Raw genomic sequence first — 18,646 nt, 5'->3', positions numbered from 1 at the left:
AGAAGTCATAGAAAATATACACCGACTAATATAATATAACTTACATATATATGAACTATACACTGGCTATACATTATGATACACGCAAAAAGTTAAATAGTCATATATTCTGGTGGTGAAATACTTCCAAGAATTCTAACTAAGAAATTTGTTTCTCCGTGGGTTCACGAAAATTCAATAACTTCTATTTGAACCCTATACATGTATTAAGGAATAGAAGTTTGTTTCTCCATGGGTTTACGGAAATTCAATAACTTATATTCGAACCCTATATATGTATTAAGGAATTCACTGAATGACTATAGTTATTTGACTATGAATTCAGTTACTCACTTGAGATCATTATAGGATACTATAAACTTCAAATTCTGAATCCGCTTCCGTCCCGAGGAAAACAACATGAATATCTTGAGACTCCCATCATTGTTACCTATATTTGGTGTTGTACAAGCTTCCATTTTCTTCTACCTAATATAAACAAGCAAAAAAATAAATAAGCCATACAACTTGACTTTATATTTGGAATTTGCAGTAAAATGTACAAGGAGGAATGTGTATTAAACAGAACCAAAACATGCATTTATAGATGCAGCCAAATCCAGAAGTGGATCACTGGCTGCTAAATAGCAAAGCATTCAAAAACATGATGCAAATCGCGACGCCATACAACAATCTGTATCAAAATGCACCTATAGATGAACGATGAACGAAGGCATGAACCTACACTTACACTAAAACGAACCATTAAGTACAATACGAGATGTCACCATCTGCAGATTTACAAAATGTTGCTTGTGAAGAACAACACAGGTTAACGTCAATATCTTATTCATTATCAACTATGTCTCTCAATATCACTAAAAATATTCATGCTAGAGCTCCCAATGGAATCAGACAACAAGAAAACTGAGCCATATTAAAGGCCCTAAATGAATATGGCAGGAACACCCTTTGGTGACAACCAGATATATACCTCCACGAGGTAGTAGTAAGGTCTGTGTACATTCTACCCTCCGCTGACCCCACTTAATGGGATTTCACAGGGTATGTTGTTGTTGTTGAAGCAATTTCTCCATGCTTGGTTAAAACATCAAAACAATTTGTAGACACTTCTCAAAACACCAGAAAACTAATTATGTCAAACCACAGCGGGAAGGGGAACAGAGAGAGTTACAAGGTTGAAAATTAAACCCTCACCAACAAGGAAAAGTTCGGACTACTAAGATTCCCATGATCTAGCTACCTTCAAGAGCAATGATAGTATATCTTACAAGTGTGAATAAGGTCCAACTCTGGTAGCTGAAGTAACTACCTTTTTTTTTTTAATGGAAGAAGCAGAAGGGGTTAATGAGCGCTGCAGTAACAAGCCTTAAGAAATATGAGCAGAACATTCCTTCCGTCGGCCTTTATAGGAGTAGCAGAGTGTGGTGAGATAGATAGACATCCAATCCTGCAGCAGCTAGTTGCTCATCCTTAGTCTTGGACTGATCTCAGATTTCAATCAGCCCCTTCGTACTTCGATCCAATTAATCGATCAATCAAGAGGCTAATCTCTTTTGTTTGGGACGGTAGCTAAAAGAAAGTCCTTTTAAATTGATAGACTTTCCATTTCATGTTCAATGTTAAGCCTAAGCCAAGAAAGTACAAACAAAGTTAGAAATTTAACAGAAACATATTCAGGCTCCAAACATGCTAGGTACCAAAACAAATACCCAAGGAGCAAGTATCAAACGAAACCATTTAACGAGGACTCAAAATAAGACTAGCATTCCTTGAGACTCAAGAGGTTACCAGACAAGCAATTTAAAATGCCATTTTAGGGTTGGAGCATTATCTACTTCAGAAGAGCAGCTTGTTACCTGAAATTTTCATCTTCAACTTGTTTTGCCCTGATCAACGGCCTTCAAAGTAGAAATGTCCCAAAAAGATATGGACCACCTTAAGTTGAGTACATGTATGAAAAATCAAATGTTCTACGCAAGAATAGGCGATGTCCAGGATACTCCATTCTGAAGTAGTATTTTCTTGTTTCAAGAATTTGTCTTGAAGGAAATCACATATATATGACAGTTCGAACTCTAAGATTAGGAAGCATGAAGTATGTATACACAAAGTGTTGGATACTGCTAACTTCACAAGATCTAAACTAGACGCAGAGCTACAGTTTTGCCTATGGGTTTGGTAGAACCCAATAGCTTAGACTAAAACCGTGTAGTTGCGTTTAAAATCCACTTAATATGTATAAATAACTTGTCAAGCACCAACTAAGCTGTGTTTTCTACAATGCAAAACTCATAAACTTAAAATGCTAGCTCCATATCTGATTTAGAGGGAACTTGAGGTCATAGACTCACAACTCTGTACCACCACAAGAAACATTGGGCATTTCAACATTATTAAGGTTGTTGAACGTAGGGAACAAAGCCGTTATATGTTGAAAATCTACATCTCAGTTTCTAAACACTATCTTCTCTGAGATCAAGTTTGCATCATCTGCTCAAGAAAAAGATGCAGAGCGTCACAACTTAGCCATCTTCAAAAGATACCTTGTAATATTAGTCTACCTCCAATTCTTTTAACTATCAAAGTTTCAAGGTTCAAAACATTGGCTAGGAATGGTAACCTGCGTTCCTCAAAAACCTGAACATCAAGATAAGTCAAGGGTGAATTCCAAATCCAGTAATGCTGAAAAACTTGGAGCTTCTGAAAGATATTTGAAGACGAAGCAATTTGTGTGACATTTTTTAGAAGACAATGCTAGCATCCCTGAATATAGCTAGCTGCAAGTGACCATGATGAACTCCATTTTACGAATTTATCTTCTTGAGAATAAAGGGATAAACAGCAGGAACTCTCCTAGGCTTGCTTTGACTTTACCAGATTTTGAAACTTCGTGTTTTGTTTTCTAAAAATCCTCCAAAAATACAGAAAGCACAACTTAAAATGATAGGATAAATTCTTAACTAAGATGTATTACATCAAACCTGATACCAGAACAACTAAATGAGGTAACCTTCCACAAGTTTTTTTTTGTTATCTCTAAAGGTATCCAACTTTGGCCCTTAACCAAAGTTAATCAGGTAATTACATGTACAATTTCCCAAATTATTATCAGTAAGTTACTTCTTACTAATATCTTTGGTCACCTTCATTGTCAGATACAGTTTTCCTTCGTATACCTAACTTACAATAAAAGTTTATTCATTTTAGCTACTAATTCATCATTAGGACTTCACTAAGTCTAGTGATCTCATTAATAGCATCATGCAGAACAGCTAGTAACACACAAGACTAGCTACTAATTCATCATTAGGACTTCAATGAGTCTAGTAATCTCACTAATAGCATCATGTAGAATAGCTAGTAACACACAAGATGAGCTACTAAATCATCATTAGGACTTCACTGAGTCTAGTGATATCATTAATAGCATCATATAGAATAGCTAGTAACACGCTAATTCATCATTAGGACTTCACTGAGCCTAGCAATCTCATTAATAGCAATCATGTAGAATAGCTAGCATAACACAAGATTAGCTACTAATTCATCATTAGGACTTCAATGAGTCTAGTAATATCATAATAGCATCATGTAGAATAGTTAGAAACACACAAGATTAGCAACTAATTCATCATTAGGACTTCACTGAGCCTAGCAATCTCATTAATAGCAATCATGTAGAATAGCTAGCATAACACAAGATTAGCTACTAATTCATCATTAGGACTTCAATGAGTCTAGTAATATCATAATAGCATCATGTAGAATAGTTAGAAACACACAAGATTAGCAACTAATTCATCATTAGGACTTCACTGAGCCAAGTAATCTCACTAATAGCATCATGTACAATAGCTAGTAACACTAAAGATTGTGCCGATCTGAATGTATTTTCTTGACCAAGTAAATCAGTACTATTTTCCAAATTATTATCAGTAAGCTGCTTGAAAACACCCAAACTTCACGCAAATTATTAGTTTCATTCTCAAACCATTGACAGCCTTATAAACACCCGCTATACTCAACTAACTAAACTTAAATACACAACATCCACCGAAGTTGACTAACTGAATTCAAATACACCTGATATGTCACATGCCATAGAAAATAATCTCAATTTTACTCTGGTAGGAGCACGAAACTCTTAATTAAAAAACAAACAAAAGTCTTGAAAACACTCTCAGACTTGACAAAATTTATGCTTGTACTTCACTCATGTTGCAAAATCTAAGGTGCCTATACTATTATGTTTGGTCATTTTCATTGTCAAATAGGCTTTTTCTTCGTATATCTTATTTACAATAAAAGTTAGCTGCTAATTCATCATTAAGACTTAGCTACTATACTAATTCATCATTATTTCACTGAGTATAGTAATCTCACCATTAGCAAACACAAGATTGTGCCAGATCTGGATATATTTATTTTGACCTAAGTCATCTTTCCCAGTCAAAGCATACCACCAGCTTAACATAACCTCCAGATTTGAACACCTTTTTACTAATACTTTCATTAATCCTATTTTAGGCATGACATCATCAAAACTCACCATTTCATAGCTCATAATGAAGCTCATAGTGGGTTTTGAAGATGTCATGTGAAAAACAGAAGAACAAAAATACAAAGGATTGGCAGATCTAGATGTTATCAACTGTTGGAATGCCTGGACTGGGGAAGAAGAATTTTGGTCAAGCTCCTTCAAATTGTGGAATGTGGAGTGGAATGGTAACTAGGGTTTGCAAGGCATAAATAAGGGTGAATCATAAATTTTTAGGACAAAAATATCCTTGTTATTAAAAAATAATACATTTTTATTTTTTGCATAAGATACATTGTATTTATACAAACTAACTCTTCAACTTGCATGATTTTTATAATATCAACCCCTATATTTTGACTTTTATTAATTAACTAAAAATAAATATAAATACCTCTACTTAGTAAATTACAAATTTGGTTGTATTTAAACCTTGAGATTGAAGATGAATTTGTTCATGTTTTTCTTCCCCAAGAAATTAAGATTTTACGGTGGAGATAAGAAAACATGAAAAATATGTAACGATCTCAATGGTATGAGGCCATAATACAACGATCTGACTTAAGTAGGGAACGATAGAATTTCCACTATTATTGGTAGATCAATCTGGCCATGAGCACGGTGGGAACATGCTTCCCAATAAGCCATAGTCAACATACTACCACCATATGTGGTGGTCCATATGTTCAATATGCGAGAGCCTCGCATGTTGGTTCACATGAAATCCGACTTAAAAACGTATTTATAAGTTTTTTATCATACTGCCACCGTCTATATGTTCAACATGCGACGCGCATGTTGTTCCACGTGAACTCCTGAATCCAAATTTAAGCAAAAAAATTGATTCAACATATGATACGACATGTAAACCATATGTCCAACATACAGTCCGTGTGTTGCTTCGTATATCAACACCTAAAGCTTTGAAAAATCCCAATTTTGACCCTTTTCCCTATTTTGTATAAATACAATTTTTTTCGATAATTATTCGTGTGATTTTCATGTGTAATTCACAGTTAGCCCAATACCATTAAAATCCATTAATTGCAGCCCAAATCTTACTAGCTTCTAAAACTGAAATATCAGCCCAAAGAAAGCCCAATTTCTTTAACCTAGTACCCCTTTATAAACTATATTTTTCCTTTTGCCCAATTATTGCGCCTCCACTGTTTCATAAACAACCATTTTTGTTGAAAAGGAAAACTCCATTATCGGTGTTGAAGGATTGTTGTCCGTCTATATTGGGTAAGATATCTCTGCCCAAAATTCAAGTGATAAGAGTATATTTTTGGATATTTTCTTTGCCTAATTCTGGTATACCAACAATTGAGATAACATCTAGGTTTGATGATCTTTTGATTAGCTAATTGTATAGTTATCACCTGTACACTTGCACAAAATTATTATTGAACCTTGATGTTATCTCAGTGTTGGCATGCATAAATTGGGTAAATTTATGATTGAATGTGTATTCTGGTGTTGTACCAAATCCAGGCATGCCAATTATTGAGATGGCATCTCGGTCTGTTAGTTGCTGTGCAGTATGATCACTGTGGCAGGATCTGTGTGTTATGCAATAGTAAGTCATATTCTTTGCTTTCCTTGCCGCTTGTTTGGATAGTTGTTGTATATCCTTTCATAAGGTATAGTATTGTATAATTAGAGACGGATCTAGAATTTCTATAACACGGGTGCACTACCGAAACAAATTGAGAAGATTGAATGTATTAAGTGGAAATCGATCCTTGTTTCTTTGGGTAAATTAATATTAGATCAATTCTAGAAAGTACAACAATAACACATCACTTGAGATCCTGCCAAGTGGGGTCTGGGAGTGTAGAGTTTACAGAGACCGTACCACTATCTCGTTGAGTTGGAGGTAGACTTGTAGAGGTCTGAAAGACCTTTGGTTCAAGTACATTAAAAGGATGTACATAAAATACCTAGGTTGGCCTAAACTAGACTATAAATACATCCATACGTTCGCCCATGATTGTATTGTGCTGCTGATGAATACAACCTTTGGATGGCCCTCAATAGGGATGGCAATGGGGAGGGGCGGGGTGGTTGCGGCTTAAACCCGCTAAGATCTCAACTCACCCCGCTCCGCCCCACATAACATATTTTGTTGTTTTCAACCCGCCCCGCCCCACCCTGCAAAAACCCGCCCCATCCCACATATTTTGTAAAAAGCATTTCAAATAATAGGCTCAGTAAGTTTTCAACTTATGAAATTAAAATTTTGTTTGTTGTTAATCTCTAAAATTAACATGTTATAACATTATTTTAACATTACAATGTTTTATAACTCTTTTAGATATGTCAGCAACATTTTTTTTGGTAGATTTGAATTGGTTACATTTGATGTAATAACAAAATATTAAATGCAAGTAGTGAGACAATTTTTTCTTCTTTCTAGTTTCTTAACCATTCAAAAACAGTTTACGTAAAGAAAATTATTTTAATAAATAATGCTCTATCACTCTTATAACATGTAAGAAGTTAAAATTAAGTTTGAACTCACATGAAATCACATATACCCACAACCCGCCCCACCCCACATTAATTTAAAAAGAACAACCTTAAACCTGCCTCGCACAACCTTAAACCCGCTCCGTCCCGCATAGCCTTAAACCCACCCCACCCCGCCCCGCATCCGCCTCGCATCCGTCCCGCTCCATTGCCATCCCTTGCCCCCAAGGCCTAGCTCGAGTGGCAAAAGGTGAAGGATTTGTGGCTTAGGTCTCAAGTTCAAGCCTCACACCACGCAATGCGAAATCTGGTATTTAAGTGGAGAAGGGTAGAGGGGCGGGCCCATTATCCACTGAGTTTAGAAGGTTGTGATTAGTCCAAACTCCAAAGGGTGGGTCACAAATGGATTTCTTTCTCAGTTATCAAAAAAAAAATACAACCTTCGGATATAGTTAGAGTTGTTGTAAGAAATATAGATTGAAGAATTAAATATGATAGTTAAATAATTAACACAAGAAAAGTGAGAAAAATTATAAGTTAAACATGAGATTACACCAAATAGTATCATTACGTAAATGGGATTTTTTGTTGTTGGATAACAATGGACTTAACGTTTATGATACTACAAAATTTATATAACAATCAAAACAAATATTGCGTTTGAAATAACAATATGGTATAACAAGTATGTTAACAATCATCCCAACAAGCTGTTTGTTTGGAATGTATGGATTCTTGAATCCAATAGTGCATTATCAATGTTGTGTAGGACTTGTTACTAACCATTGTTGAGATTACATAGGAAGTTTGTGTTTCTGGCACAAATAGTCTTTACGCTGAACAGTAAAGACTGAAAAATGTCAAGTGCCTTGGCTAATGGGCTGGCTGGAGCTGGTGGGGGCATAATTGCACAAATAATTACTTACCCCCTCCAAACTGTCAATACACGGCAGCAGACTGAGAGGGTCTCGAGAGAGGGCCGTGATTCTCGTGGCAGTGCCCTGTTTCAAATCTTACAGGTTGTTAGAAGCGAAGGCTTGCCAGGGCTTTACAGTGGCCTGAAGCCTTCTCTGCTTGGAACTGCTGTGTCACAGGGTGTCTACTACTATTTTTACCAGGTTTTTAAGAACAGGGCTGAGGCTATAGCAGCTGCAAATAAGAAAAGAGGCCGAGGGGATGGTTCTGTTGGGATGCTTTCTTGGCTCGTTGTGGCAGCTCTTGCAGGTTCAGTAAATGTATTGTTGACAAACCCTATATGGGTTCTAGTTACTCGTATGCAGACTCATACACAAGCAGAAAGGAAAATCGTGGAGGCAAAAAAGGAAACCCTATTAAAAGAAGCTTCTCAAAGTGTCTTAACAGCTTCTTCCTTGGAAGTACAACTCGCTGAGCTTGATTCATTGAAACCTCATCCTTACGGGACATTGCAAGCAGCACGGGAAGTTTATAATGAATCAGGAGTTACAGGATTCTGGAAAGGAGTCATCCCAGCATTGATCATGGTGTCTAATCCCTCGATTCAGTTCATGATTATTGAGAGTTTGTCGAAGCAGTTAAGGGCTAAACGTGCTGCAAAGAATAAAGACCAGCAGAATATAACTGCTTTGGAGGTTTTTGTTATCGGAGCCTTTGCTAAACTTGGAGCAACTGTCTGCACATATCCATTGTTGGTTGTGAAGTCAAGGCTTCAAGCAAAGCAGGAGATTAGTGGAAACGTCTCATTACGATATTCAGGTACAGTCGATGCTATTATTAAGATGATTCATCATGAAGGATTCAGATGCTTCTATCAGGGAATGCGCACAAAGATAGTGCAGAGCGTCTTTGCAGCCTCCGTACTTTTCATGGTGAAGGAAGAGCTCGTCAAAGTCTATGCTGTTTTGGCTAACAAGAGTAAGGTTAATGTATAGCTTGCAGTCATAAAGTGAACTATTTAATAAATCTTCTTGCTGCATAATTGCATATGATTGTACTGTATTCAAATTACAAAGTAATAATTGTAATATTCCCTAAAGAAAGCCATTGTAAGCTTGAAAGTGAAAAGTAGCTCAGGTGAATGAAACTATTATTTGAGATAACTTTGTCCTTTTTGGTTATATTTTGATAAATAGTGCATCTGTTGACTAAAATTGTGCTTCTGCTATGCCAAAATTAAGGGGTTGTTTGGTTTAGAATAAGTTATTTTAGGATTAATTATTCTGGGACCTGGGCATAAGTTATTCCATCATGTGTATGAGATAACTTATTTCATTACTATAGTAAAAATGGTGGACAAATAATCTTAGGGCTTTCTATTACTTCCAACCAAACACAAGATAAAATAATCCTGTGTTTTATTACGCAATTATTATACTGTATTCCGCACACCAAACAGACTCTTAATAGTACTATTTAGTTTTGTGTCATAATATAAGTAATATTTTTTACTCAAAAACTATTATTAGTTGAGTTAAAAAAAACACTATTATTAGGAGAATATAATGTCTTTAAAAATGTAAGAAACAAAATATTTACTTAAAAAACGTCTTTGATCCGAGACTACCTTGAATATTTTTGGATCAAATTATTAATGGATGACATTTTTATTCAATTTCACGTAATCTGAATTATTCAGATTTCAAAACAGGTATAGAACATTGAGTTAGAAGTAAACAAAATAAATAAGGCGGAATAGTCTGATGAACCTTTATACTTGTATCAGAATTGTAAAGTGGACCCTTCTACTTATGACTTTGTCAAGTGAATACTTAAACTTAACGAAACGCAATACTTTAAACCTTTTTTCATTTGAACAGAGTGCGTGTAATGCAACCAAACACATGTAGAATCCAGCTCATTTTTTAATGCCACGTCAGAAATTAAATATAAAAAAATAAATAATATTTTGTAAAAATGTTATTGTTTCCTCTCTCGTTGCACCTTCTTTCTCATCCCTTAATCCCTTTCATTCTCATCTGGTCATCCCAGTCGCCGCCCCACCACCCCCAAATCCAAACCCACCTCCCACTCCCACCATTTTCCATCCGCCTTAAGCATAAAACATACACCTTATGCCATAGCTTGAGAATTGGGTGTTCTCGTTTGGCAAATTTCTATAAATGATGAAATTCCTCTTCTTGATCTAATGCTTGCAAAGCTATACATGAATTTTCCTTCCCCAAAACACTCGGAGATTCAAGAATCCTTAGAAAATTTTTGAGAATACATAAATCTCCGGCGACCAAAAAAAGCTTGCTTGAAGTAACTGTGGAGATTTTAGTAATGGCGGTGACAGTTTTCTTCCTAATCTCCAGCAAAAAGCTGAAATCGAGTAAATGGACCAGCATTGAAATGATTCCTTGAGCTATTGCAATCAAAACATTCTTGTCATCTTCGTGTAACAACCCAAGCTGCGAGTCCAACATCGAGTTATTTGACTCAGTCGTCTTGATCTGAAGTCGAGTTATTAGGTTCCTCAATTCAACCCGTATAATCTTGTAATTTGAGCTTTCAATTTAGAGAGAAGTTTTCAATTTAAACCTTCAAATTAAAAGCTCAAATTATGTAACCCATTTTAGATTTGAAGACAAATAAATCAGCCTAAAGAATCATTCAAACAAAAAAGTTCTTCTTCTTTTCAATTTGTATGTTTGTTGTGGGATGTTTGAAGGATGAGTAATTTCTTTTAGAAATGGAGCAAGATTACAAAAGTAATGGTGGAAACAATGGAAACTCAACAATGGGATGACCTAATTTTTTTCTACAGAAAAAAAGAGAAGAAGAATGGGATATTTTTGTTTTTCCCGTTTTTAAATTATTTTTCTCCTCATAATAGGTGTATTTTTTATGAAAAGCATCAATATCACGCTCTTAATTTGCGTGTACCTCACTAATTTTTCCAACTCAGCAATTTTATTGCCACTTATGTTTGGTCCACAGTCAGAGGTGTTTAAAATATTGTGTTTCATTGATTATAAGTGTTCACTTGACAACGTCATAAGTAAAATGGTCCACTTTACAATCCAATACATAAGGGCACATCAGACCATTCATTGAACTCACAACTCATAAACATCCCTAAAAACATGAAATTAAATACAAGAAATTCTCTTATTTCATGATAAAATTCATTAAATTGATTACAAACAATGATTTTCTTGTCATAAAGAGTCTCTTTAAAGAGAATAAGCATGTCCCCCATCAAGTATATTTCTTGATCCAAAAACAGCAAATTCAACAATTTCATTACATCTCTTAGTTTCTGGGATAATTGGACAGTCAATGATGTTTGAACCAGATTTATCAACACAAATATAAACTTCAAAAAGTTGACTATTCCCATTTAAATCAATATTGCATTCTACACCAATAGTATGTTCAATGCCTTTTTCTATTGCTTTCTTGATTGCTTCCAAGTTGTAAAATCCTCCATTTGGTTGGATACCTGAAAATATTGAATTTGGTCTTATTAAAGGCACATTCAAAATTTGGATCCTCATTTTATATTGTCCACGCTCTAATTGGCAGTTTGAGTGTGTTGAGTGTTAGAGTCGATTAGAATCCCATATTAATTGGTTGAGAAAAGGATTGGTGGTCTTTTTATATGAATTTAGCATTTCTCCCCTCGTAATCTAGCTTTTGGAATTTAATTAAGCATATCTTACATGTTATCATAGGCCAGAGCAAACAAAGGTCCTACTATTTAATCTCACCATCACCCATTGTTTTTTGGGAAAACTACACAAATTGGACCCATTAGGCAAAGTATTTATCAGAATTTGACCCAACCCAATATATTTACCCTGTTTGGACCGACAACTTAAACTATTTACCCCACTGCCCCTTTGTTCTATTCACTGAACCACTGCTTCTTCATCCTTAATACCATCAAAGTGTGTGTGTATATATATATATATATATTGATGGTATATATATACTATGATAGTATCATGCAGTAAACACGCATTAGTAGTTAAAAACATGGTGTATGAAAGTAAATGGGTAGTCGCTTGTAATTTTTCTTTTTTTTGGGTACACGTGTTCTTTTCCCCCTTTTTTTTAACGTGTTTGGCCCATGAAAATAAGAATCAATCCCGCACGTGAGGGACGTGTTGAGATTATAATTAAGTCATTATGATATGCTTTATCTAACAAGTTAAATTTTTAGATGAGACGGTGACACGCTGAACACAATATAAATAACTCAAACTCAATTTTATTAAGAATGTCTAATATATATATTACCTGCATTTTTGAGAATTTGGAGTAGATTGACCTTTTCCTTAAGAGCAAGAGCTGCTTGGAAATAAGAATGCATGTCCAACATTGAAAGGGAACATGTACCATGTTTCTTCCATTCATGAGACCAAAACCTTGTTCCATTATTTGATGGACAAGATAATGTTGGCCAATTCTTTTGCATACTACTTATCAGGTCCGAGATCTGTATTATAAGTTGTAATTCGTCTCACGTCAATATAATTAAAAATAATGTATTTTTAATTCAAATTTCGAAAAACGAAAAATATCATCTAAATTCTTAAAACTTACTTGTGTTTCATCATAACGAACATTCTTGTTACAACTTTTGGGATATGATCCATTGAAGTAATTTGGCCATAGTCCATGAATACCAAAATCTTCTTCTGGTTTACCATTTGTAGGGTAACAACATTTTATCTTGCTGTCACATGATGCTGGATTCCACTATTTAGTACGGAACAGTAAAGAAATATAAGAATATGATTGTTAACTTTCAAAAGAAAAAAAAAAGAAATGAATAGGACTTATGAATCATCAACACACCAGCTAAGAAAAAGTACGAATACACCTTTCAATTTTTTGAATTAATCAAGAATGGATAATGATGAAGACGAATATAAACTAGTGTGTTTGGTAAAATAGGAGTCATTTTACTGAAAAATATTTGTCTAAAAATGATTTTCAATTTTTTAATTAAATGAATTTTTAAATCTAATTCAATTACAAAAGTTAACTCATAAGGTGAAATACATAATGAAGTTCAAAAAAGCTTCACATGCAAATTAAATACTCCTACGTTAGATGCAATGACAAAATCGAAATTTTCATTTAGTGAACTCAAAATTTGAAGAAGTAAACACTCAAAAAAATTTGAAGGACATCAACATCTACTGTATATATACATAAAATGTATTTTAAACTATACCCCTGAACCCTTACTAGCTCCTCCCCTGATTAGAAGTTTCAACTACTTATAAATTACATACCTGTTGAGTAAAGTAGAAGAAATCAAAATCTTGAGCATGTAATAACGTTACACATTGGAAAATAATGAGATTGATCAAGACAACATTAATGGATCTCATGTTTACTTAATTGTTTTGTGTAAATTTGTGTTATGGATGAGACTTAATATAAAGATGATGAAACCACAAAAGTTTGGAGTAATTGTTTAAATATGCCAGTTTGTTCCCACGTTATGGCAACGTGGGCAATATATTAATTTAATTAAACTATATAAAATTTAAATCATATAAGTAATAAAAAAAAATATTTTTAATATATGCTATAGTGGGAATTAGTGGAGTTATTCAAAATAGGGCAGCGGCATGCCATGTTCCATTTATTTTTAAAAAAGAACTTTATTACTATTATTTATAGATGATTTTGATGCTTCATTCTAGTAAATAAATAAATTAAAATCTTAAAGAAGATAGGGGTCGGACTTTGAATAAATTATTTACGTATCCTATTGGGAGAATTCAGGATCTACATAGTTTGAATAACTTAAGATAATATTTCAATATTTCTGATACACGAAAAAGGTATATTAACGACAACATTACATAAAAGTTCCATAAATTGAAATCTACGCTTCTACCTTCCAAATACTTGCTAAAACTTCATGCAATCTTGTTGACTCTTCTTCTTCAGTATAAATCTTGAATTAAATCTTAGTACTTGCGAGAATCTCTACTGTTCGTGTAAAATTAATGACAACTAAAATCAATAAAGTAAATTCTAACAATGTTATTTTATTTTTTTGTCTTGTGGTTAGTTGAATAGATGATCGCTAACTCGCACCCTTAACAAATAAAAACTAAATAACCCTAGTAAAATTGTCCATATGTTTCATTTACAGTCATAGAATATAACCACTAATCGTAGTTGGATTTGACCTTAACTTATAAAAATAAATTCGCTAAACCCTTGGTGTATATATGCCTCTCTTTCCATCGCGAAACTTGGGATCTGCACCGCTTAATTTAAGTGAAGCGTAAATAAACTATTGAGTTCGTGTGAAGCAATCTTATTGGTGAGGATTTCTGTATCGTTGATCAAACAAATAATGATAAATCACATGGGTTCCTCATTGGGATATTCTAATTAAACTTCACGTGGCCAGCAAACAATTATTGATCATATACAAAATATTTTTGTTTTAAGAAAACAATGCATTCAAATAAAAGCAATTTTCCACAATTGACCACGTTTGGTTCACAAAAATTAAGGAAAAAGAATTATACGAAAAGTATTACAAAATATAATTTATATCAATATGATAATATATATATATATATATATATCAAAGTTCATAAATTGTTACAAGTAAACAAAAGTACTTCATTGGTCCATTTTTTTAAATTTACTATTGATTTGACACCTTCCTTATATCACTCTTTGAATATATTTCCTATTGACTTAACACACTTTTTAAAAAATAATAAATAAAATAATAATTTTATTATATCGTCCTTTGAATATGATCCCTTATTTCAAAACAATTATCATGTTTCGCTTTTTAAGAGTCAGTTTAACAATTTTAAAAGCTAAATTTAACTACATTTGATATTTTAAAATTTAAATTTAAATATTAAAAAACTAAATAAAAAGTACTATAAATTATTTGGATAGTTAATTAAACTTCACGTGGCCACCTAACATTATGATTCAGACACAAAATATTTTAATTTAAACTATACAGTGCATTCAAATAAAAGAAACAGCCCATAGTCTACCACGTTTGGTTCACAAATCGAGGAAAACAATACTCTCTCCATTCACTATTATTTGTTCATCTAGAATTTTATATTCCCTTAAAAAATAATAATTAATATAAATATTTTATCAAATTATTATATTAACTAATGTATATTTTTAGGTTTTGAAAAATAATAATTAATATTAAGAATAAAATAGAATTTTTCTTTTTTCTTTTATGATATGTTAAAACTTAAAAGTATCAAGTAAACGTAAATTTATTTTTAGAATAGTAGAGAAATAAAAAGTGAATGGATCGTTCACTTTTTTTTATACACATTTTAAAAAATCATAAATAAAAATATAGTTTTATTAATTTACTCCTTAAAGATTTTTTCTTTTAAAATTTACAAACAAGTGTCTATATCTTCAAAAAGAATTAATATGGACCAGTGTAAATTGACAAGTTATTAATTTGAATTTATTTACTTACAGTAATGTAGACAATTAATATGAAACGGAGGAAATTTGCTAGTAAATTTTATCCAGTTAACTATACCTACTCATAGTTGTGATTAGTGTTTTAAAAAATGGGAACGCAAACCAAGATGTTTTATGCCGCACGGGGCGAGATCGTAAGCCAAGTGTATATATATGGACCAATTTGTATAATTTTCCAGTCTCACCAGAAAATAAAATAAGCAAATATGAAATCCATTTACTTTATTTTAGTCAATCTCTTTATCTCCCAGTGTATATTGTCATCACAAGTTCAGAGTTTTGATTTCTTCTACTTTGTTCAGCAGGTATGCAGTGAGTATATATATTTGAATGTGATATTTAAAATTTATAGGTTCATGTATTTTAGGCAGAGAGGTGAATTTATAATTTAATCAGTTTAATCTGCATCAAAATGAAGTTTTGAATTCATATGAACCTACATATTATATAGTGACATTCGTCCTTGATTTCAAACTCCTCTTCTATATCATTAGCACTCACATTTTCTTATCAGTTCCCGTTTGGTCATAGATTATGAAGTTGAAATTCAAATATGAAATTGTGATTTTTTTGAAAGTTCGTGAGCAGAAGTCAAATTTGAAAATATTTGAAGATAAGATCAAATCCAATTTAATCAAATTTCATAGTCAAACAGATATTTAAATATAAATTCTCAAAATCTATGATCAAACGCTAACTAATGTTTATTTTCTGATCAGTGGCTACCAGCATTATGTGACAAGAAAGCAGCATGTTGTTACCCAACTACTGGAAAACCAGCATTAGATTTTGGGATTCATGGACTCTGGCCAGTTTACAATAATCACACATTTCCATCCAACTGTAATGGGAATTCTCCTTTTGATGAAAATCAAGTAAGTTTTAGCAGATGTCTCGAGTTCAAGTCCCTCTAGATACATAGTCAGTTTTATTAGGGAACACTTTAGCCCCTAATATGAGATTTTCCTGCGCGAATCTGAATTTATAAGTCAGACTCTTATATGGATATCGGACCCCGTGTGAGAATAAAAACAAAAAAAACAAATAAAGATATTGTATCTACCTATTTAACTTTGGATTTAATGTACTTAACAACATAAACAACTTATGTTGTTAAGTTATCCTCCCTTTCTTTCAATTTGTTTGACTTATCTGACTTGACATGAAGTTTAAGAAAATAAAAAAGACTTTTGAATCTGGTGGTTTTAAATTAAAGATATGTCAAATATATCAAAATATTCTATAATCTTGTGGTCTTAAACATGTCATAGTCGAAAGTTGAAATTAAAAAATTACTAAAACTCGATTTTGTATATTTGTAACAGATCTTGGACTTGATGAGTGATATGCAGAAGGATTGGCCAACATTAGCTTGTCCAAAAAACAATGGAAAAAAGTTTTGGGCCCATGAATGGAATAAACATGGTACATGTTCCCTTTCTATGTTGGATATGCATTCATATTTCCAAGTTACACTTGCTCTCAAGGAAAAAGTGAATCTACTTCAACTTCTCAAGAATGCAGGTACTAACATCTGTTTAATCGATGACGAAACTAGAAATTTATATAAGTGAATTAACATAAAATAACTTTTGAATCTCCTTTATTTATCGCGCTATTCAGTTGAATCCCCTTCCGCTAATAAGTTCAACATCTACTTCAAATTCAAACTTTGTGTAGTTATTTTTTGGCATAATACATAAACATGACCCTTAACTTGGCATCAACCGGCAACTATAACCTTTAACTTTGGGTATGCAGAAGTAGACACTTAAACTTGTATAAAATTGAACAAATAGACACATTCGTCCTACATGGCACCTTACATGGATATTTTGTGTCCTATGTGGCGTCCTATGTGTATTATGTCATGTAGGACACATGTGTCTACTTCTTCAGTTTAATACAAGTTTAAGTGCCTACTTGCGCACACTCAAAGTTGGAGGTCATAGTTATTCGCTGAAACCAAATTAAGGGTCATATTGTTTTGTTAAACTTGATGTTTTACGAGATGTAAAATAATGCCAGGAATTCGACCTGATGGAGGATCTTATGGCATGAAAGCAATTAAGGAAGCTATAAAGAATGGAATTGGACATGATGTTGTGATAGAATGCAACAATGATGTGTTTGGGAATAATCAACTTTTCCAAGTTTATATTTGCGTTGATAAAACAGGATCAGACCTTATTGAGTGTCCGATGATACTCAAAAGGAAATGTGATGAAAACATTGTATTTGCTGACTTCGGATCTGATACTGAGGGATCTTTCATTTCTTTATAATGTATGTACTCAAGGGCGCGACTCAATAGAATGAGAGGTTGATCAAGTCAATTGTAATAAAATGCATTCAACTTTGTTAAATAAAAGTTCATATATGTTGACTAAACAACATGAAACATGGAAAACATCTAATCAATTGTTAGTTGGTTACAACCTTGAGTCGATTAATCCAAACTTGCGTCATACCTTTGAAACATTTTGTCACACCTCAAAAATTCGCACTGATCGAATTATTGTTAAGTATCTTTTATCCTTTTTATAATAGCAATATGCATATACTTAATTCACTTTGTGGAATTTCATTGAATATATATTTTATTGTTATTGTTTATGCATATATCAATCGACCATAGAGGTACACACAAAACAAGGAGGTTCCTAATGGTGGAAAGTAAAGGCAAGAACAAAACCAACAATAAGGAGGGGATTGAAATCTTAATAGAAAGGGAATACAAATTCAATGAGTCCATGAATAATAACTAGTGTTACCATTTTATTATATTAATGCCATTTAATTAGTTATTTATCATACATTATTGAGGGGTTAATGCGCAATAGCCAGGTCTAGGAGAGTTATCCCCTATATAATTAATTAAGAAAATAAAATTTGTATCGTTGATGTTTTTAAAGTATTTGCACAAGATGGGAGAGTATTCATGCTTATAATACTTTTATAATATCATTGACTAATCAGTAATTTTTTAACAAATATTTTAATGAAACTAATACAATATATATATATATATACTGATTTAATATCAATTAAGCAAAATTATTAACCTTAATAACACCAATACAATATATGATACTGATTTAGTATCAGTTAAACGAAAATTAGTTGAGGTATATAATGTAATTATTTAGTGGGTATATATATATATATATATATATATATATATACTTTTTA

At 32.8% G+C, this 18,646-nt stretch overlaps 3 protein-coding genes, 1 long non-coding RNA gene and 1 other non-coding gene across 7 annotated transcripts; 3 read left to right on the top strand and 2 right to left on the bottom strand.

Annotated features, from left to right (window-relative positions):
• On the bottom strand, nucleotides 1–4,705 carry LOC107060026 (uncharacterized). Of its 2 annotated transcripts, XR_001473089.1 has the most exons (4): nucleotides 4,387–4,705; nucleotides 1,860–2,640; nucleotides 1,313–1,628; nucleotides 1–468 (listed from the first exon to the last, which is right to left on the bottom strand). It is a non-coding gene; the product is annotated as an uncharacterized lncRNA (long non-coding RNA). The 2 variants fall into 2 exon arrangements; XR_001473088.1 differs by lacking the exon at nucleotides 1–468 and having other exon boundaries at nucleotides 733–1,628.
• A 969-nt stretch (nucleotides 4,706–5,674) lies between these two features.
• Nucleotides 5,675–9,090, top strand: LOC102592876 (peroxisomal nicotinamide adenine dinucleotide carrier-like). 2 transcript variants are annotated; one of them, XM_006344206.2, is made up of 3 exons: nucleotides 5,675–5,785; nucleotides 6,035–6,119; nucleotides 7,815–9,090. In XM_006344206.2, the coding sequence occupies exon 3, from the start codon at nucleotides 7,870–7,872 to the stop codon at nucleotides 8,920–8,922; it is 1,053 nt and encodes a 350-aa protein (XP_006344268.1). In that variant the 5' UTR covers nucleotides 5,675–5,785; nucleotides 6,035–6,119; nucleotides 7,815–7,869; the 3' UTR covers nucleotides 8,923–9,090. The 2 variants fall into 2 exon arrangements, with proteins under 2 accessions (XP_006344268.1, XP_006344269.1); XM_006344207.2 differs by lacking the exon at nucleotides 6,035–6,119 and having other exon boundaries at nucleotides 5,683–5,785.
• MIR6025 (microRNA MIR6025) lies at nucleotides 5,838–5,998 on the top strand. The gene has a single exon (NR_127144.1). It is a non-coding gene; the product is annotated as a microRNA MIR6025 (primary transcript).
• A 1,987-nt stretch (nucleotides 9,091–11,077) lies between the features above and the next one.
• Nucleotides 11,078–13,430, bottom strand: LOC102592540 (intracellular ribonuclease LX-like). The gene is made up of 4 exons (XM_006344205.2): nucleotides 13,240–13,430; nucleotides 12,542–12,697; nucleotides 12,236–12,434; nucleotides 11,078–11,435 (listed from the first exon to the last, which is right to left on the bottom strand). Exons 1-4 carry the CDS (start codon nucleotides 13,336–13,338, stop codon nucleotides 11,167–11,169), a joined length of 723 nt encoding a protein of 240 aa, XP_006344267.1. The 5' UTR covers nucleotides 13,339–13,430; the 3' UTR covers nucleotides 11,078–11,166.
• Nucleotides 13,431–15,618: 2,188 nt separating this feature from the next.
• Nucleotides 15,619–17,820, top strand: LOC102588543 (ribonuclease 1-like). The gene is made up of 4 exons (XM_006344269.2): nucleotides 15,619–15,759; nucleotides 16,174–16,329; nucleotides 16,780–16,978; nucleotides 17,483–17,820. The coding sequence occupies exons 1-4, from the start codon at nucleotides 15,661–15,663 to the stop codon at nucleotides 17,737–17,739; spliced, it is 711 nt and encodes a 236-aa protein (XP_006344331.1). The 5' UTR covers nucleotides 15,619–15,660; the 3' UTR covers nucleotides 17,740–17,820.
• The last annotated feature ends 826 nt before the right edge of the window (nucleotides 17,821–18,646 follow it).

The sequence above is a fragment of the Solanum tuberosum genome, unplaced genomic scaffold (genome assembly GCF_000226075.1).
Source record: "Solanum tuberosum cultivar DM 1-3 516 R44 unplaced genomic scaffold, SolTub_3.0 scf00051, whole genome shotgun sequence".
NCBI classification, from domain to species: Eukaryota; Viridiplantae; Streptophyta; class Magnoliopsida; order Solanales; family Solanaceae; genus Solanum; species Solanum tuberosum.
Note: the sequence above shows the minus strand (reverse complement) of the source record. Positions and strands in the feature narration are given on the sequence as shown.